This window comes from Palaemon carinicauda, chromosome 8, assembly GCF_036898095.1.
Source record: "Palaemon carinicauda isolate YSFRI2023 chromosome 8, ASM3689809v2, whole genome shotgun sequence".
Classification (NCBI taxonomy): Eukaryota; Metazoa; Arthropoda; class Malacostraca; order Decapoda; family Palaemonidae; genus Palaemon; species Palaemon carinicauda.
Window position 1 is genome coordinate 104,071,038 of NC_090732.1, and position 22,859 is coordinate 104,093,896.

Consider the following 22,859-nt stretch of genomic DNA (forward strand, 5'->3'; position numbering starts at 1 on the left):
ATAGCATTGAACTAAAATACTGTGCATACAAAAAACTAAAGGAACTTCGTTATTTCTCTCTCAAGTTTCAAGAAAATTTCTGATTTGGGTTACTTTTGCAATACTGTGCAATGTTGTTATTATTATTATTATTATTATTATTATTATTATTATTATTATTATTATTATTATTATTATTATTATTATTATTATTATTATTATTATTATTATTATTATTTGCCAAGCTGCAACCCTGGTTGGAAAAGCAGAATGCTACAAGCCCAAGGGCTCCAACAGGGAAAGTAGCTCATTGAGGAAAGGAAATAAAGGAATAGCAAATAAACTACTGTATATATAATTGATAAAAATATAAAATATGTTAGGCCCATTAACAACGTTAAAATATGTCAGTCATATATAAACTATAAAATGAGACTTATGTCAATCTCGTCAACAGAAAAGCATTTACAAAAAGTTTGAACTTCTGAAGTTCCAAGGATTTAACTATCTGTTTAGCAAGATCATTCCACAATCAGGTCACAGCTGAAATAAAACATCTAGAATACTGTGTAGTATTGTGCCATATGATAGAGAAGTAAAGACCTTTAGAATTATTTGCATACCTAGTACTACATACCAGAGGGTGAAGTCTGGGAAGATTTCAGTGCAGTGGATGATCTGAATTATGAAAAAATCTTATATGACATGCATAAAGAACTGGCTGAAAGATGGTGCCAGAAATTAATATCCAGATCAGGAATATGAAATTTAGTAGACCGTATGTTTCTGTCCAACACATTAAGAGAGTCAGCAGCTAAAGACCAAGCAAGCAAATAATACTTGAAATAAGGTAGAATGAATGAATTAGTACATTTCCTAAAGAGACTGATCACGAAAAACCTTAAAAGACTTTTTTTCATGAAGCCGTTTTTTTTGTGCGATTGAAGAAGAAACAGACCAAATGTTGCTCAAAAGTAAATTTGCAATCAAGAATTGCACATAGAATTTTAAATGAGCTGTTTATATTTAAAAAGACTTCGTCAATGCGAATATTTGGATGGTGAGGAGCCACTGTCCTCGATCTGATACAATCATACTTTGAGTTTTGCTTGGATTCAACTTCATGCATATATTGTTTTCTATTAATTTATGTACTATGAACATTTGTTTAATAGTAGAAAAAGTCAGGGAAAGATAAAGATTTAATGTTTAAAATTACACATAAATTTTTAGTGCAATTTAAATTAATTTATTAAATATTAAGTTACAGTATACTTATAATTTAGCCAAATTTTGGCGTCCTGGTTCACAAAACCCCAGACACATAATTTCTCAGGAGATAACAGCAATCAATTGTTTCAGCTCTTGTGTAATCAGGCTACTTGGTTGCAAGAATTCAGTGTGCTTGGGAATGGTTATCATGTTGTTTTAAAATTGAATATTAGTTTTGCAAAAAAATACTACTTGTACTGTAGTCCATTTCTGTATTTTGGTAGAAAGGAAATAAACTGCTTATAATTCAGAGTTCGCAAATTGAGACTTGAAAAATACAGCCTAGAGCTATTTACATACATATACCATATATCTGCCGAGTTATTTGAATTGTCAAAAGTAATTGAACCCATGGCTCCAAGGAAAAGGGAATTGCACTCTATAAGACCGAGACCTAAATAAAAAAGTTTAATGTAAGGCCTTAGGATACTAATTGAAGTGAATCTCAATAAAAAAATAATCAAATTACAGTGCTCTATAAAAACATCCATACTGTACTGTATTCGAATGATACAAAACCTTACTCAAATGCCTTTACTGTAAATACAAATAAATTTGTTCTCGCTTGTATATAAACCTTTCATCCTTTGAAATAGGGAATATCTTCAGTGGCCCTGGAACAGCCATTAAAATTTTTTAACCACAAGTGGTGAGCATGGATAAGTAGCCCCTCCCACCCACCTGTCGAAGACTCTTCACTTTTGTCCTCAGCCGAAACGAGTTTGAAGGTGTGTTGCTTCCTGTCCAAAGATGTTTAGTCCTTTTCTAATACTTTTTAGTTTTGAGTTAGGATATGGGCTTCAGATATAATAATGGAACGAAGCGGGATTGTAAGTGAATATTGGGCACTGCTTCAGTTTATGATAAACCAGCAATAGAGCCAATCACTACTTAAGAGATAATTATTTACAGTTCTCCCCTTTTTACCAAGTGTGTATTGTGGCCTTCTGTATGCAGGCATTTGCATTGAGGAGTGTGAAGGCTAAGTCTTTTCCAGAGTTATTCTCGGCAAGTCCATGAATATCCTGATAGACTATTTAGCGCTTATGCTCCTCAAGTTTTCTGTAACTGAGGCTTCTGGGTATACGCCCCTTGCTTAGTCAAAGGAAGAATGCTTCAGGAGTGTGGAGAACTCGGATCTACATAGGGTATTTTTTTCAGGGCTGTAAGCTCTGGCATGTAGACTGCCAACAACAAGTGACCTGAGGAAGGTTTAGCCTTCCAGGTAGGCTCTTGATGTCTTAAGGGAGCGGTTAGCTTAGGCTACCTTGCTTTGATGTCCCTAGTGCCACAACTATCTGTGACATCAGTGATTTGGCTGTAATCCCAGTGCCAGCAGTGGAAGTGATTTCATTTCCAGTGACATCAGTGGATTGTTAAAGGGTAAGGTGTAGAAGACTCTTGGGCCAGAAACCTGGTGCCCACTCCTTGTGATTAAATTTTCAGTGTGACCTGAGGAAGGTTTAGCCTTCCTTAGGCCTTCCAGGTAGGCTCTTGATGTCTTAAGGGAGCGGTTAGCTTAGGCTACCTTGCTTTGATGTCCCTAGTGCCATAACTATCTGTGACACCAGTGATTTGGCTGTAATCCCAGTGCCAGCAGTGGAAGTGATTTCATTTCCAGTGACATCAGTGGATTGTCAAAGGGTAAGGTGTAGAAGACTCTTGGGCCAGAAACCTGGTGCTCACTCCTTGTGATTAAATTTTCAGTGTCATTCCCCTGTGTCTGTTACCCCTGACCCCAGCCCCCTTGTCTGTGTTACGAGTCCCTATTGCTTCTCTTGTGACAGTGCCCCATGTGGTTCTCCCCTTGGAGGAGCTCAGTCAGTTTTGGTCGGTCAGATCTTTTTACTTTTAGTGACTTAATGCTACAGATAGTGAGGAGGACGTTGGTAAATGGAAGAAGTGATTTCTTTCTCTTTCTCTTCCAGCTCTTCTTCCTTGTACTCTACCTCTTTTGATTCTGATTCTGTCAGTTTTTTAAGAAGTAGTAGTCAGGAAGGCAAGTTGTAGTTGCAAGTAAGACTCCTGCCTCGAATACCAAGGGAGTGACAACCCTGGGGGGTTTCTGGCTGTGTACTGCCCGGGGTTCTTTTGGTTACAGTAGCCAGGAGGGTCAGAGGAGCATGACCTTCTTTGAGCCCGAGTCCATCTTTTATCATCCTGTGTTGGATGAGCTTGGGTGCTATCCTTCACCTTCCTACCTAGCCTATGGACTCTGTTCGTTTCTTTAACGGGGTACTGCTGTGCTCCGTGTTGAGATGAAGCCTCCCATCTGTGGTTTCTTTGTTCTCAACATCCTTACTTGCAAAATCTATGGGCAAAGTTAGTAAGCAAAAGAAGTTATTTGTTCTTCGAATACTTCTTCCTCATCCTCTTCTGATTCTGATGTTTCAAGGAATGAGAAGTCAAACAAGTCCACAGTACCCGGACTCAGTGGGAACTGGTACCTTGGCCATGTGCATGCTGGGGCCACAGCTCACACCATGGCACAGAGTCTTATCGGCGTCATAAGCCACGTTTCTCCTTCGCCTCGTGCAAGCAGTAGTGAAGAGAAAAACTGCTTGGTAACAATTCCTGATCCATTGCGTAGTTTCTTTCAAAGGATCTGGCTTTTTGAAGAGGTCTGCTGCTAACATTAAGTTGCAGCCATGACTTTGGGATCAAAGGTAAGTAGGCTGCAACCCTTTCTAGTCCCCAATCAGGACCACCTATGACCTCTTCCTCTTAAAGGGATTCAGTGCATGTACAACTCTTTCACTATTTTGAGGCCCCCATCCTGGTTAGCTTGGGAAGGGGGGAAAGGGAGGTAAAGAGGGAAGCTGACGTCAGTATACTCCCTCTCTTGCTGCTGGGGAGGGATGCTTATCAGGTCTTTGAGCAAGCTGATAGTGCGCAGATCCTAGTTTTAATTAGTGAGTGTTCTTCGGGACAGGTACTGGTTTTTGTTGTGACCCTTCGCTCCCTTATTTCGCAGACTGATAGTATTGTTGAGAACAGCTTGATGCTGGCAGTGTCTCTTAGTCACCTTCCTTGTTGGAGCAGCTCGTTCCACACAGGCACCTCTACCAGAGATCCTTCAGTGAATTGAAGGATCTCTGGTCAGCCTTCAGAGTCACCTAATTTATCCTATTCTAGTGAGACAAGAGGCACTGACCGATGTTCCTGGTTCAGTAATTACATGAGGAAACTTCATCAGGGGAGTCCCACCCAATTCTTCAACTCCAGACATGCAACTGGTCTCAGTTCATCAAAGGAGGGGTTAGATGTTCACCTGGGCTACCTGGTTGCCTAAGATGTGTGGTCAGTAAACTTCTGGACTTCAACATCCTGGAAATGCAAACAGTGTTCTAATGGCAAGCATTCCAAGAATGTTTGAGGAGGTACTTAGTAGTGCCATTGCAAGAACACCAGCTTAATAGCTCTCATCAACAAGCAAGGTGGCATGGCCTGATTCCTTCCTCCTTTTTGCAAATTGACAAAGCAGATGCACATTTGGGCGATGTAACAATGTGGTAGAACTGTCAGCCACGTACATTTCTGACAGGAGGAATGTAATAGTGGACAGGCTCAGTTGCCAGAAGGAAGTTATAAGCTCATAGTGGTACTTACATCCTTGCTTAGCAAAAAGGTTTCCTGTCATGTGGGAAGCACCAGGAACTGTCCAGGTCATTACACAACAAAGTAGAAGATCCTGGTGTTTTCGTATTCTAGACCAAGACCCATGTGCAACATTGGAGACTCTTCCAACACATCTACTTCCCGTGCTTAACCTGTTTGCCAGCTGATCAACTGATGATGACCATGCCACACCTCAGGATAACCCTAGTTGCCCCAAGATGGCCACCTGCAGAAGGAATACTAATCTGTCAGCACTTCTAATGAACTACCCTTGGTCTACCAGGGAAGGTGAGTCATCTTCTGTCTAGGGCAGCAGGGTCAATCTCAATCCTTTTGAAGGCCAATTATGCACTTGGTTATGGTCTCGAGGGGTATCAAGGATTTGGAAATCACTATTTAGCAAGACTGAAGATAATTTATTTTTCTGGTCATCCCCATTTAACAAAAATACTACTTCTTGAGAGGTTGAGGGCACAGCAATTGGGTCTCGAGAGACTGGCGGAGGAGGATTTAGCCTTCGAGGATGACGATCTCGAAGGGCTATGGTCTTGGGAAGATTTGTGAGTTTTATATAAAGGCTTGCGATGAGCCTTCACTTTGGGGGGAACAGGTCGGGAGCTGAGATCAGTCCCGGTTGTCCCCGGAAAACCTCGAAAAGAAGATTGGTCGGAAGTAGAAGAGAAAGCCGGGCTAGGGAGAGGAATCTTAGCCCGGGAACCACCTGACTCACCTACGTCCCTACCTGCGTCGGGATCATCCAGAGCCATGGGTTCCACATTGAGGTCGAGGGTAGCGACGTCCTCAATTAGGGTGCCGCCCGTCTCCCTTTGGTCCGGGACCAGAAGAAGAGATGCAATGCTCTCGATGATTGGGTCCGGCAGTCCTTTGGGGACCGCAGCCGATGTTTTAGCATTGGGGTAGAGGCGCGAACACCATTCCTCAGAAAGGATATAAGGCTGTTTGGCCTTCACGTTGCGGGCGAACCCGCCAATCCAGATCTTGAGGGTAGCTCGGGCTGTGCCCTTTTCAAGCTGGGTGCTCTGAAAGAGAACTGACTATTAGTGAGGAATAAAAGTGCCAAAGAAAAAACTAAGAAGCCCAAGGACTTCGTAGGCACGTATAAGGCATGCAGGAAGTCCAGAGGACTGTGGCCTTAAAGTAATAAACAGATTAAAAGAGAACATTAAAATAAAATGTAACTCCCCACAAGTCTGTATTAAAGTAAATGCACTCACCGAGTCAGATGTTAGAGTGGAAGCCAATTTGTAGCAGACTACACGGTTGTCCGGATGCCAAACAGCTAGGTCATCCACTTGAAGAGAGCAGTGAGCGTGCGAATGACACACATCATGGCCGCAGGGTTGGTGGAGAACAGCGGTACATGCTGTCATCGCACAGCGGACAGTCTGTAAGATAAGAGATACATGAGTATCTTAAAGGAAAGCAATTAAGGACCAGAGGCCCCGGTGCTTAAATATTATAAAAGTTAATATCATGGTGAAAAAGTTGAATATATATAGCTATAATTATCCTGAATGGAAGCAAATGAAGGGCACGGGGGTCCGGGTGCTGTAATTCTATATATATATATCCAACCCATGATAAAACTATTCATATAAATGCCTTAAATATATTGAATGAAGGCAAATAGGGGACCCCGGGGGGTCCGGGAGGTTAAATAAGTCATATATCAAATAAATGATAAAAACTATTCATATATAAATGCCTTAATAATTGAATGAAGGCAAAATATTGGACCCCCCGGGGGCCCCGGGATTTTAAAAAATCAAATAACAGCTTTATTTGAATGTAAAATACTAAATTAAAATAATAAATTAAATTAAGTCAGACCGTAATCGTGATCATATCAAAGATGGAAGGCAAGGTCGAGGACTAGGATTGTATATAATAGATAAACGTGACTAAAATATGAAGGGAATCCAAGTAAAAATGCATAATGTTGGCTCCGGGGCTCAACTAAATAACGACCGAATGGTAATGAATAAAAGCTATTTCCGGGGATCCCGTAATGAAAGTCTTTAAACATATATATATACCTATATGAGGTCCGTGAGGTGCGTGACACCAGAGAGGGGAAAGGAATCCTAAAGGGTCCGTGACGTGCGGGACCGAGAGGGAGTAGCCCGTACAAAACTTAATAAAATAAAATAACATAACAAGGTACCACGGACCGGGCCGAAAACTCCCCGCTGATCGTTGGCCATACGAGTGACGGAAAGAAAACGACTACGACCGGGTAGAGTAGTGGAAAGAATAAGTAATGTACGTTAATGTATAAAAATATGCCTCACAGATCTACGGGAACCGCCCGTGCAAAGCGGAAGCCCCCGGGAGGAAAACATAGCGCTATAAGTATCAGCGGGAGGCGGCTAGGAGTGGGTTGGCTCCGGGACGATATCAGGAATACCAACCTGCCAGACCCACGAGTGATATGATCACGCAGAAAGACTAATAACACTATAAAAAACATAACACCTGGTAAAAAAGATAGGAAGGCATGCTGGATGACAATAATAATAATAAAATTAACCATACATCAAACGTAAAACAAACGAGGGCGCAAACAAGAGACAGGAACCAAGCCTGACGGTGCTAGGAGTAGGCAGGGCTACCAACAGAACACAGGGTCAGTGAAGTGCTAACAAAAGGAAAACTAAAATGTAATATCTGACTCATGAAAGTCCCTCGAACTAATGCAAGCATACGAATGACGTTAAAATGATAAGCGAGTCCGTGGCGTGCGAACGTAAATAAGCCAAGAAATGATATGTGGAAAAGAACGCCGATGGCGATCAGGCATGCCAACCTACCAAAAATACGCACATGAATATGAAATAACTGTTATAAAACAGGACAATATAAAATTAATACGGTGTGTGAACCGTGGCAATCCATAAAGTTCATAACGAGAAACAATCAGTATGGAGGACTTATTGAAAATCGTTAAGAACGAACAAGAGAGAGAGAGGAAGGAGCCGATCCCAAGAGAGACCCAGCAAGGCCGTGAATAATAAGCTGAATAATATAAACAAAAATGGGCAAGGCCCCCTCCAAAATCTCCAAACTCATAGATCTGGTACTTAACTTAGATGTAGTGACAGTGGAGTCGGACATCTTGAGGTAAATCCAGAGAAAAACCAGCGAAATTCACACACAAGACAAAATACGGTTATCAAACTGCGTGCTAATACAGGAGTGACGTCACTGGCGTGGGATTGCTAGTAGTAGTAGGGTGTTGAACGGCACCTCGCTGTTCGGGGATTTTGACAGGAGATATCTAAATGGTGCGAGACCTCTGGTTGTGAATTATCACGCCCCAGTATTATATCGACACCTTATACAGGTGAGCGAGCTGGGTTCAACCTGGCATTCCCATGCAATTTTTTCTCTGGTAATATATTAGCAGTTATATACCTTAGAAATGGTGCTAAAGGAGCATTTCACTGGGCGGCACGGGTCGGAGCCCAGAAATAAATTATTTGAATTCATCTTGACAGTTTAGTTACATTCTCCTTGGTTATAACAATTATAGTAACTCAAGTTAAAAAATCTCTTGTCACCTCATGGGCCATTTAAGACCATCCCGCAGGACACATCTGGCCTACGGAACATGAGTTCAACACCCTTAGTCTAGGGGCAATTCTCCAGTCATAGCTTCTGGAAGGATCATACATCTCTTACCTGAATTTCAGTATCTCTTCCTCGGAACTGGTAGAACCAAGAAAGAGGTGTCACAACACAGTCTCTTTCTAACTTTGTGAGTCTTTTTAGAGCATATGGTTCAACCTTTTAGGGAGCTGAGGTATCGGCCTGATATAGAGCTGATGAAATCAGGTATTATTCCCTCTTAGATTCTGAAGACTCTGCCATCAGACAGGTGTTAGAGTTTGGATGCACCAATAACCTTCAAATTGCCTAACGGAATATACCGAAAGTTCCATCAACACTTTTATTTTTGTTCTTGTGGTCCCAGTTTTATAGTTGTTTAGCTAGCCCAGCTCCCTTATGGCATCCAATGCATCTTGTCTGTGATAACATGTTTGATGTAAGCTTGGAGAAAGGGTAGAGTGACTGGCTCTTCTGTTGTTCTTTCCTTCCCCTTACATTGGGATAAAGCTTTCTTACCATTACACCCTGGATCTGACATTGATGCTGGTATGCTACATTTTATAGCTCCTTTCTTATTAGGACCAGATCTGTAAAAAATAGTTATCCCCTATCCTATCTTTATATAGGGGAGGATGGTGGAATGAATACTGTATCTATCCATCAGTCATCCTTCACTAGGTATTTTATTCCAGACTGTATCCACCCATCAGGAGAGAAAGATTCCTTCATTGACCAAGTACCAGGTACCAACCAAGTTCTGGTCAGGCCCTATTACCATACTTATGATGGGCTGATAGGAGGTAACTGTGGTCATCTTCCTCGCTTCTGTACTGGATCAAAGAGACTGGCATTTCCAGGGAAGAAGAAGTACCGTCCAGTTCAATTCTAGGGTGATTTTCTACTCACCAATAAGGATGACAGATTTGTATGCACATAGGAATAGATAAAAAAAGAATAAAAGTACAGTTAATTGTCCCATAAAGTCAAGATTCCTACCTCAACCACCACTTTCAGTCTTGAGCCAAAGGTCAAAAGTGAAGAGTCGTTGACAGGTGGATACTCATCCGTACTCACCACCTGTCGTTAACTATCTCATTAACGATTTCAATGGCTGTTCCAGCTCTGCGTAAGATATTACCTATTGTAAAGGACTCAGGTTTGTATTGCTATGAAAAATGCAAATTACTTTTAGAATTATTATATTTTTTATGCAGAAAGAGCTCTAATAACTATTGAATTGTACATTGACTAGAAATTACTGCAACTTTTTTTCAGATTTAATTCACCAAACAATGATTTATTTGTTGGATATTCACAATAAAATGTTTTTTTTTTCATAGAATATCATTATTAATAATATTAATAGCTTTAGATGGAACAGTGATAAAAAATAGATATGAAAAAATTATGAAACATTTGGAAAAATGAGTTAGTGTGTAGAATCAAAGAGGAAACTAAAATTTGAATAGAAAATTGGGGAAGATTACCAACAGAGAATTTTAAATCTTTAACAAAGCACAGTTGTATCCCTTCCACCTCTATCTTTGCACATCCTAAAGATGAGAATATTTGTAATAATTTATTTGATGACTTAGGTACTTCACATATATACATATGCTGTGTAGATCGGGCAAAGACCAATGATCTCATCATTCTCAACACAATCATGGATAAAAAGCATGTTGAAAAGAGCTGTGGCTTGGTCTAAGTGACTTGGGATTTTTTTGTTTTCATGTCTGTGCAAAAGTGAAACTTTTACATTGATGAAATCCTCTCCAATCTTAATCTATCTTGCTAGTAAGATCCTTACCATTCCATGGAAAGAAAAAGTTGGGTTTATGATGTGCTGAGCTGATAGAATTTCCACTGTCAGTCACCTCTGTTTGTTACAGTAACTTAATGGTTGGCATCTAAATGACTATGCCTCCCACCACAGACTTCTCATGATTCACATATTCTGCTGTGAGCATAGCTGCTTAGAAGCTCTAGTGACAAAGATGTGAAGTTTGCAAGTTAGGCTTCTGTGTGGCATTGTTCTGGGTTGTGCATCCCTTCTGTTTGCAGCAATTTCAGAGCCTTTACTTAAAAAGAGGGCATGTTTGATAGATATGTTCCTGCAGCAGTTGTGGTTGCATCCATTACTGTTATCAGTCTTTGAAGGATGACTGTAAAGTGGAATAGGGTTCTGAAGATAGTTGTTATTTCTTAAAGATTATATAAACAAGATTTCTAGATTTTACAATTACACTGATAGTTATTTTCCAAGCTATCTCCTTTATTGAATTATTCAATTACAGATAACTTATTATAAGATATTAAACTATGTTTTTGTATTTTGTCATGTAATAAAGGGGTATATTTTGAAGTTCTTTGATCTCGGGAGATACATGAGATTTTGCGAACATTTTGATATACTGAGTAGTACTACTGTATCATGTTTTGAGTTTTGTTAATATTTTTTCAATATTTGTTTTTCAGATGTTAGATAGTCGAGGCATTACTCCAAATAACAGTTTTTCACCACATCACAATAATTCTGTCAAAAAAGAAATTGTAGAATTAGCAAAATCTTGGCCTCTCTACTTTGCTGCCATATTCCCTGAAACAGTGAGTATTATGTATTGTATGTTGATTTTCAAAACATTATACTGTATTAGCTTTTAAATTGCTTTAAACAATTTGCAGTAACATAAAATGCATCATCATCATCATCATATTGATGTTACGTTGTCAAAGTTTTCCCTATTTCTGTGTTTGATATGAAATGAATACTTGCTTCTCACTTCTGTACTGTGCATATTTTTCTTGACTATCCATCTATAAAAGACCTTCATCTATGTCTCTCAATATCCTATTGCTTTTATAATTACATTACCCCTCTTTTCCTAGTTTACTAAAGGAATAGTCTGCTAGTCGTCTAGTAGTCATAACTATATCAAAGCTGTTGCTAATCTCTTAAACACCAGCATCACAATTCAGTGATAAGGAACATTTTACCTTTCCCAAGGCAAGTCCTACTAAATATAGCCCTCCTTATACTTCTGTTCAACTTTTCTTTTACATTTGTTCTTAAAAGATTTCATTCTGTTTATATTTTGCTACCTTGAATATATCTTAAGCAAAACAGCTTTCATATGTAATTTACAGTCTTGATTTTACCCATACCCCTCTGCCATAGCTCCCACAATGTAACTTCACCATTAACATTGATTTTCTAAAAAAAAAAATTTTCAATCTTATCTTTTCCACTATTCTATCTTTTAAACTTTAGAGTGATCTCTCCATATTCTTCTATCGTAACACTAAAAATTAACAGCCTAATGTAATTTCCTTAGGCTCTCTCTTTATGCAATCAGTTAATATTGACATTTATGGGCTGAATCTAATCTTAAAGTTAATAAACTTGAGTCAAAATATTATTTCAGCAATTTTGTATTTATATTTCTGGGACACCCAAATTCCTGTGGGATATAGTTTTTCTTGCAGCATTTTTGTTGTTGTTAAGACAGTTACTGATGAGTTTTATGTTAATGCTGCGCAACAAAACTGTCGTAATGTAAATTTATCGGGAAATATAAAGAATGTGGATTTAAGAAAGTGAGCATCCATAAGCTAGCAGTGAGAGATTACCAAGAGCACAAAAAGTACACATCTAGCCACAGTCTTGCAATCAAATATCTCAGTAAAGTCTTGTCTCCTATTTCATTTAGTTAATTTCAGGCCATGATCCCTTGATTATTTAGTTATGTAAACTCTGGAAACAGGAAATGAACAAAGAGACAAAGAAAATATGCATATGAAAGGGAGAACATAATGAATGATAGGGTTTCCTGGTGTAATGTTCGTGTGTCCCAAAATTTGTCCAATACAGTAGTTTTATACAAAAATCTATTTTTGTGAATAAAAGATTATGCTTATTGTAAGACTCTTGGGCATGTAAGTTTGATCTTTGGAGGTAATTGTATCATAGAGAGATACTTTTTAATATAAAATAAGATAAGAAGCTTTGTGATAATCTGTGGTATTCTTATAATTTTAGGGTTCAAGAAAAAGTGGAGAAGTTGAATGGATTGCTGTGTCACATTCTGGTGTCAGACTTGTAAGACGGGAGCATAGCCACCTTACAGTGATCAACACCTATAGGTAAATATTGTAGTGCTTTCCTTTATGTCTGTAAACTATCTTTATCACAAATAATAATTTATATAGTTTATAATTGAATAGACTCTATCTTCCATCCACAAATTTTAGCTGCTCTGACACAAATACAAACCCTTATCCTATAATAGGAGTATGCGTCTAGCGAAGCTGGATATGGTTGTTAAAACTTTAACAAAATGGTGGGTAAGCCCATTCACCTGACAGGTCCCTGAGAAGCAAAGCATGCTGAGTGTGTCCCCTTGGGAATAAACATCCTTACGCGCTGATTTAGCCCCAGTATCTTCTTGTCTTATTTGCATGATGATAGGGCACATACTGGGAACTTTCTCATTAACGACTTCAAGTACAGTGTATCAGCATGCGGTACAGGTGCTCACACGCCTACCTGTGCTCCGTTCCTCGTGAGACGAGAACAGTCACTGCTGCTTTTGCACCTGTGTTTGGTCTTGTATCAAATGTAATTCCTTCAACGAAGTGCTTCTTTTCATTCAAAGAAGAAAACGTTGTCTGAGATGTCTTACCAGCATAGCTACGTGTCTTCGATGATCTCTCCCCGCGCATGTGAGAGAGAAGCTGCACGTAGCAAGACCGTACCCAACTCTGAATGATATGTGATACAGGTGTTCACATACATGTTACCAACACTCGGTCTTGTACAAGACTGAGCTCTTGTACCCTCTATCAAGATAAAAGGGCTTGGGTCTCTTTCCATCCTTCTTTTAACAATTACCAAGATCCAACGAGATAAAGACCACTCCAAAAATTCATTGTGATCTCTTCCCACATACATGTGGTAGGAACGGTATGTACCAGGAATGTGTCTACTTCACTCAGCCAAGTAACAAGAACACCCCTGACTGATCTCTCCCTGCGTATACTTGGGAGGGACTTAATGTACCTAGGTTACTTAGCAGAAATGCTTCCTTCCATGAGAACACATTTTGGAACAAGGTTCTGGTTTTCACTGCACGTGTTTTATTCTACATGATCAGACACATCACATATGTTTTTCAGTGACTTTGAGATCACAGAACTTTTGGCATCTGTTTTGTTCCAGCTCCCCTAGTAAGTGATACAGGTGGAAGAAGAACCCATGATTGTTATCACTCTTATGGACTATGAGATCTTCCTTTTATGAGTTGAGAGGTTTCCTCATGCACTTTCATTTCGTGCTTTGTTTTCACTGAAACATTTTGATAGTGTTCTTCACTAATAGGATAAGTCTTCTCTTGCGTGTTGTCCCCAATCATAATTTCCCACATGATCTGTCATAATTGGGAACCATGCAAAAGGTAGCTGTGTACTATATGATCTGCAGCCATGATCAGTAATTATGCAGTCGATAGTTGTAATTGGGAATGAGATGAGCGGGTCCAAATGATATGGAACCTCACAATCAGGACCACATGATCTGGAACACCACTATTAGGATTGACATAATTGTATCTTACACATGTTCTTCAGAAAATCGTTACCTTGAAGTTACCAGGCAACTAGTTCACCTGTTTCTGTTACCTGCTCCTTCTGAGCACTCATACAGTCTTGAAGAGGAGGAAGAGATCACTGATGCACAGGCTGACCAATTTGGCAGAATCTTTTAAGATTGAAACTGTCTCCTCTGTATAGTTTTGTAGGAGAAGCAATGCTGTATCAAGAGCCAACCCCAGAAAAGGTTTTTGATACAAAGTACAGGAGCTCCTTCTACCAGTGATCAATCTCATACTCTACAAGTGTGAGAATAAGCAATGCTGGTCAGGAAGTGGGCAGCTACCTTCATCTCTCTCCAGCCACGTGATATTCCCAAGTGGGAAAGGGAGAAGCAGTGTATGTCATTACTCTCCCAGGAGGGAAAACTATCTGAACTGAATCCCAGAGAATAGGATTGGTAATATACACAGAAGCTCAGGCTCCTACAACCAGCACTAGATCTTGTACAAGACAGAGTCATTCAGATATCCCTTCAGTGTTATGAAGAACTGCTGGTTAGCATTTAGAGGTCCTCATGGTTCATCTTGTTCTAGTGAAACAGGAGGCATGGGCCATTCTTATTGGTGAATGTAAGAGGAAACCTCACCAGGGAGTCCCACCCAACTCTCTAGCACCGGACATGCAAATGTCCTCAGTGGGTTGAAGGAGAGGTGGGGGCAAACATGCACCAGGGCAACCTATTCTCCTAAAGTTTGGTCATTGAATTTCTGCACTTCACAAGCAGCGTTCAAACTAAAAAATTCCAAGAACATTTGAAGAGACATTGAGTAGTGTTGTTGCAACACCTCTACCATAGTAGCCCATATCTACAAGCAAGGGAGCATGGTCACATTCCCTCCCCACTTTTGCAAGTTAACAAAGCAGAAGTCCATCTTAGCAATGTACCAGCAACATATAACTGTCAGTTAGGTACATTACTGACAAGGAGAATGTACTATCAGACAGGCTCAGTTGCCAGGGGTAAGTTGTAAGGTCACAGTGGTCCTTTCATCCTTGCATAACAGGGATTCTTGCCTGCGGGAATCACCGGGAATTCTTGTGTTCGTTACATGGTTAATAAGAAGTTCATGGTGTTTTGTCCTCCAGTCCAAAACCCATGTATAGTGTATGAGGCTCTTCCAACACCCATGGAATCTCCTGGATGTCTACTTCCTTCCTCTCAGCATGTTTGCCAGCTGATCAACCAATGTTCACCACACCAGGCCTGAGATGACCCTGATTGCTCCAAGATGGCTACTTGCATACACTTAACCCCAGAGCTTAAAACTATAAATTGTCGTGCATTGGCGAATGAAACTACTATTAACTTCTATATGTTATTCAACTCAACAGTAAATAAAATAGGAGAGAAGTATTTCAAATTTCGTTGAAATTGGTATGCTAATTGGAAAAAGAAAGATCAGGAAATAATGGTTTCTTTTAGGAAATATGAAATATCCTTTGACAGTTTGCATTAATCAACTGATGTGGAAAGCATAGATGAGTGCCGATCGACATATAAATGTAAACAATGGAAAAGATTATAATTTTCTATGTTTTTATTTATGAATACGATTCTAAAATATGAACACATTTAAGTGAAACACTGGTTTAATCAAAATTTTGTATATTTCAAATATAGCTGTATTTTTTTGCCACAATAAATTGATATACCGTTTTAACAACAACATAGCTTAGTCCAAGTGCATATGGTAATTTTATATCTCGTGTATGATGTGATGTGACCCCCTTTAACATTAGTCTTCAAAGCTTCCATGTTATGCGAGTATACTGTTTACAGCATTTTTAAGTTTGCTATAAAAGTAATTTCATTAAAAAGAGTAAAAATAAAGTAATTAGGAGTAAAATTTGAGGCCAGGATAGTAATAAGAATCATTACCCCAAGTTCTTTAGTTCAGCTATCACGTTTTTTGCTATAGCACGACAATAATGGCACCAATTAGGCGCGGTAGCAAAGGGTTAAGTGTAATGATTCTCAGTTAGTCAGCACTAATATATAACTACCCTTGGACTACCAGGGAAGGTGTCCCATCTTCTGTCTAGGGGTACTTCTCTGGTCAAAGCTTTTGGAAGAACCTGGCATCTCTTACCCGATTGTCAGTATCTTTTCCTTAGCACCTGCATAACCAAGAAAGATGTTTCGTAATACGGTCTCTTTCTAACTTTGTGAGACTTGTTACAGAATCTGCTTCATCCTTTTAGAGAGAAAAGATATTATCCTTATTTGGAGCTCATGAAGTCATGTACTACTCCTGTTTAGACTCCTAAAAATTTACTGTTGGATATTTGTTGGAGTGTGGATATGCCAACAACCTTAAGCCTTCCTAAAGAAGTATACCCACAGTTCTGTCAATGCTTTTGTTTTTGGCCTTGTGGTGGTAGCTCTATAGTTATGTAGCCAGCTCAGCTCCCTTATGGGGCAGGATGCATCTTGTCTATGGTAATTGTGTTTGATGCAAGTCTGGAGGATGGGTAGTAAAATGACTGGTTGTTCTGCTTCTTTTATTCTTCCCCTTACTTGGGGATGAAGCTTCATCTGACATTGATACTGGTAAGCTATATTTTTATGGTCATTCATAATAAACATGTTCTGTAAGAAGTAGTTCTCTCCATTTTCTCTTTACGAGGGGGAGTTGGGTGGAATGACTTGCCTATCTATTAGCCATCCTGCATTGAATATTTCATTCCAAACTGCATCTCCCCTTCGAGGAAGAAAGATTCCTTCATTGACCAAGTATCAGGTATCAACTACTTATTGCCCAGGATCTATCAATCTGCTCTTTTCTATGATGGCCTGATAGGAGCTTATATGAGTTAGTTCTTCCAATCCCAAACTGGACAAAGGTGACATATTTCCAGGGAAGGGAAATAACCCATGTGAGCACTTCCTACACACCAATAAGTGCCTCCCCATTTTAAAGGACAAAATATTTCTATACTCATAGAAACAAATATAGGTAACGATTTTTAAAGGCAAGGTGTGTTCTTCATAGTTGTATAAACCTGAGTCCTTTGAAGTTAAAGTTCCCACCTCAGCTACCGTTTTTAGTCCTCAGCCAAAGATCAAAAGTGAAGAGTCTTCAACAAGGGGTGGATAGGGCTACTCGTTCGTGCTCTCGTTATCTTGTTAACAATTTCATTAGCTGTTTCAGCTCTTTTGAAGACATTGCTTATTATTATTATTATTATTATTATTATTATTATTATTATTATTATTATTATTATTATTATTATTATTATTATTATTATTATTACATGAATTTCAACCCTATTTGAAAAAAAAAGGATGCTACAAGTTCTAAGGCTCCAACAAGGAGGGAAATTAAAATAAGTACATGAATAAACTAAACATGAATAAACTAAATATAAGAAGTTTAATGAATAAAAAATTTAATATTTTAAGGTCAGTAGCAGCATTAGAATAGATTTGTCATATATAGTATAAGCTATGAAGAGAGACCAATGCAAACCTATTCAACATAAAAACTTTCTCTACAAGTTTTAACTTCTGAAGTTCTTCCAATTTAACTGTGAGATTAGGAAGACCATTCTACAATCTGGTCACAGCTGAAATAAAACTTCTAGAATACAGCCTTATGATGGAGAAGCAAAGAATGTTAGAATCAACTGCATACCAAGTACTGTACTATATGCAGGATGGTATAATCTGATAAGATCTGAAAACAAAGGATGGTCAAAATTATGAAAAATCTTATGCAACGTGTATAAAGAACTAACTGAACAACAGTGGCAGAGATTAATTTCTAGATAAGGAATAAAAAATTTAATAGGCCACAAGTTTTAGAAAGACAGATTGAGAGTAGAGTCAGCCCGTGAAGACCAGACTGGAGGAAAAATTGAAAAAAAGGTAGAATGAAAGAATTATATTTCTTCCTTATAGATTGATCACTAAAAGTCTTGAAAGATTTTTATAATAAACCAATTTTTTGTGCATGCGAAAAATAAACAGACAAAATGTGTTTCTCATAAGTAAATTTCCGATCAAGAATCACACCTGAAGTTTTAAAAGAGTTTTATATAGTCAAAGAAACATTGTCAATGTAAAGATCTGGATGTGGATGAGCCTCTGTCCTCTACCTACTTATATTTTGAGGTTTGTTAGGGTTCAACTTCATGCCCCATAATTTGCACCATGCACTAACTTTAGTTAGATCATGGGATTCAACAACCCCAGATCTACATTCAGGACATAGAATTAATGCAAGGAGAGTAGCATCATCTGCACATGCAACAAGCTTGTTTTCTAGGCCAAACCACATGTCATGCATATATAGCATAATATGAAAAGGAATGGGCCAAGAATACTATCCTTAGAAATGCCGAATTTTACATTCCAATACTCACTATGGCACCCATCAACAACAACTCTTTGCAATCTATTACTTAAAAATTCAATATTTGTGTTAAGAAAAGACCCAATTACTCCCAACAGTTGGAGTTAAATAAAAGGGCCGTATGATTAACACGGTTAAAGGCAACATTAAAATCAAGATTAATCATACAGACTTTCTTACTACAATCAAGGAATTTCTGTACTTCATTGGATAGAAAAAAGGGTATTGGTGTACATAACTATAACAAAGACTAGATCGATATTCTTCGTAGGTCCAAATTGGACTTGCTAGCAAATAAATACCATAGTAAAAACCAATAATAAGTAATGATAATAATATTGGTCATAAAACGTAAGTGATATAACCTAGATGACAGAGTACCAGATGGGCAATATTAACTTGAAAAACTACCGAAGCGAACAAAACCAAAATGGCTGCCGATACCGAGGCGGGCCAACCGCTTCCCAAACTAAAATCCACAATACTGGAAAAAGAACAAATGCCCAGTACTGAAATAAACTGTCAAAACAATCTATGGTACTTAACATTGGTAAAGGTGAAGTAGCAACGTCAGTCTTGTTGAATTAACGACAATCACTTGCGAAAAACACCGAACAAAACAATTACGACTTAGCGGGCAAGTCCAAAACAGAAGGATGACCTGGAGGGCGCGCGTAGTAGGTGTCGGTGGGGTAGTCCAACTGTGTTCTCTAGGGCCTGTCACGGCCCTCCCCTTTGATGAAGGGATTATCTAAATGGAAGACAGCCTGTGAATAGTGGTTTTCACATGCCCCTGTTGTATACACGACACCCACAAGGTGATCGCGCGAGGGTAGTAACCTCTGCATTCCATGCTTTTATCTTTCTCTAGTATATTTGGAAGGTTTATATTAGAAAAGTGTAAAGAAGGACTACTTTCACCGGCCGTCACAGGTCTCTTCCCAGAAATAGATTTTTCCTTCGTCAAAATCCCTTGTATGCTCCAAGGTCCTTGCAAATGCCAAATACCAAAATTGTGTATAGATTATTACCTTCAGCATACTGTACTTATTTAGACATTTGCCAAAATCTTTAGATAATGTGGTAGTTGTGGTGGTAATCAGGATGACTAGAGAAGCTATAAACACATATACTTAATGGAGTAATATTACCAATTCTCCAAGTGCAAAACGGACCTCTTTTTGCTAGCTTGCAAAAAATAATAGACACTCGAGGAACTAAGAAATCAATGGCCTTTTTAAAAGAAAAAAGGAGAATAAACATTTGGGTCAACACCTCCTTAAGTATCAAGGTCAACCAAGAATATTTTAATTTCACCAGACTCAAAAGCTATACAGTACAAGTTAATTTAGCCTCAGGAGAACAGGAATGAGGAAGATCCAGTTTCTCATTACTCTGATTACTGTCAAACACATCTGCCAAAAAAGTTGACATTTCTTTTAGACAGTGAGTGACAAAGCCATCTTGTTTAAATAAAGGAGGAACTGTCAAGTCTATGCCCTAGAGTGCAAATTTAAGGGTAGCCCTCCTTTCATGTTCCTGAGCTGTACCAGAAAGAGTTTGTTTTATGGTAAAATTGTATTCCCTTTCAATCGAAGTTTAAATTATCTGATCAACACCTCTTAGTTGAGTATTTACATAAAAAATTATACTAATAGTCAATAAAGTTTAATTGTATTCTTTATTATCTATTTTTTTCTCATGTTGATTGTTTTCATATACCTGTTAAACAATTTTGTGTTATACTTTTCTACAGGGTTTTTAATCTAACTGTGATTTGTAAGACAATAAAGAAACATTTAGGGCTACGTACATTTACAAAGCAAGTTTTATAAATACTTTTATATTCAATCTCCTTTTCAGTTTTGAAGAAATTGAAGAAGTAGAAAGTCCGAGGGAAGGTACATTGCGTCTTTTATTGGCTGTTGGTGGCAGAATAACACTATACACTCCTAGATCGAGACAAATAGCTACAATGGTATCCAAATATATGTCTTCACTGCAGTCTGTAAGTATCTATTGTATATTGATGCAAAATTATATGTATATATATATATATATATATATATATATATATATATATATATATATATATATATATATATATATATATATATATATATATATATGTATGTATTTATACATGTATACATGTATTTTATGGGTGGCCCTGACCAGTACAGCTTTTCTGATCATTGCAATAACACAAACCATTTCACTATGTTATCCCCACTCAGAAAGGGATATATATATATATATATATATATATATATATATATATATATATATATATATATATATATATATATATATATATATATATATATACTTATATTATATATATATATATATATATATATATATATATATATATATATATATATATACTTATTATATATATATATATATATATATATATATATATATATATATATATATATATATATATATATATATATATATATATATATATATATATATATGTATGTATGTATGTATGTATGTTTGTATGTATGTTTATTTAGTGTAACATATCAAAATACAAGCTAGGTAACTCTCGAAGCGTTATGCACTATGCACATATACAATAAACTGTCAGTACCGTTTATTTTTATTGATCACCTTGGTAGCCATAATCCATCTCCCTTGCCCCAAGATGGCGGCTACCATTAATTGACATGGGTCTCATGGCATTTGGTAATAAAGAAACTTCACACTGCAATGCAGTGTTTTGGGACCTAAATTATTTAATATATACTCCATCAAACTGTCAAGGATAAAGAAGTAATATATAGTGTAATTGTAAGTTTTTTTTACTAATGAAATTAAAGGGCCTAATAATATGTAGTACCATTTTAACTGTGCTTTGAATAAAGATTATTGTGTTCTACTTTAGTAGGCAGTCTACCATGTAATACTTGATCTACCAAAACCATGTGAGATTACCACTTTGTTTATTTCAGCAGGCTGTTTAATTTCAAAATTCAATCTACAATTAGCCATGGGAGGTTTATTACCTTTTTGTAATAGTTAGAACAGGTTGTATACTTAGTAAAAGGGGATTGGAACAAGATATAGATATCCGATACATTTATGTGCAACATTGAGATAAAGGCAAATCTGTATTACAATGTGATTGCAAAATACTGTAGGTACAGTAATTCAATCGGATGAATGACCTGGTGAAATAGCTATTGTTGCTCAAGTGAGAGTAAAAGAATATCTCCAAAATAATGACCAGCGGGGTTTGCGAGCGCAACTCAACATGTACCACATACCAGAACAGAGGAGTAGTGATGTAATATTAATTTTGCGAGCGCAGGGGCTACGGCTGAGCAAAAACCATTAGAAGTGTAGCTGAGATCGAGGCCTAATAACGTTCGGTATTGTCAACCCGCATTATCAGCCACGCTGGAAATCTCCGTATAGAGTAGAATAAAGTAGGAACATGCAGGTAGACAGCCTACTAAAGTAGAAACACACAGGTAGACCTCCTACTAAAGTAGAAATATGCAGATAAGATTGCCTACTAAAGTAGAAATACACAGATAGACCTCCTACTAAAGTGTAAACACACAGGTAGACCTCCTACTAAAGTAGAAACATGCAGGTATACCGTCTACTAAAGTAGCGCTAATTACCGGTATGGGGAAATATACTACAGGAGTTGGATGGACAGAAAATGAATTACTATAGACTCAACACAGAAAATAAATAATATTGTATGAATAGTTCAAAATTAAACCAAAATAGATCTAACTAATCTTAATAGAAAAGCAGTGTTAATAATTAATACATTGGCAGCATTGCTGAAGACATCAAGTAGCCTACAGTACTTTGCTGGTATTAATTGATGAATCTTACATTGGGAGATCAGATGCTTTATGTGGTGACTTTAGCACATTACCGCCAAATGTTCCAAATGCATTTACATGGCTATGCAGTGTGAGATAAAACATTAAGTGTTTTTATAATGAGCTACCTAATTTACTTCCTGACAAAGTTTCTAAGAAGGAAAAGAAAAGCAAATACTATAAGAGAAGGACACGCAAAACAGCAACAGACATGAATAAGTTACTGTATATTGTCTCCTAAATGATATAATGGGAAATGTAAATGAAAAAAAAAGACTACTACCAGAGGGGTGCAGTGACCAGAACGAGCAAATGATTTTCCAGTATTTTTTAAAAATGATATAGATAATATAACTAAATAATTTACAAATATTCAACATCAGGTTAGTATTACACCAGATACGCAGATAAAATTAACGAGTTCAATAATATAACACAAGACAATGTCACCAGGACTATCAAGAGAGCAAAGAAAACAAACTGCGATCAATCCAATGCCAGT

The 22,859-nt window shown here is 37.7% G+C and overlaps 1 protein-coding gene across 3 annotated transcripts in view; it reads left to right on the forward strand.

The window, feature by feature from the left end:
- The window catches only part of Myo10A (Myosin 10A), a 418,782-nt gene that overhangs the window by 249,563 nt on the left and 146,360 nt on the right, over positions 1-22,859 (forward strand). For all 3 annotated transcript variants that reach the window (XM_068378794.1, XM_068378796.1, XM_068378795.1), the window contains 3 exons: positions 10,978-11,106; positions 12,539-12,642; positions 20,367-20,511. In XM_068378794.1, the coding sequence (XP_068234895.1) occupies positions 10,978-11,106; positions 12,539-12,642; positions 20,367-20,511 (378 nt within the window). The remainder of the gene's footprint in view (positions 1-10,977; positions 11,107-12,538; positions 12,643-20,366; positions 20,512-22,859) is intronic.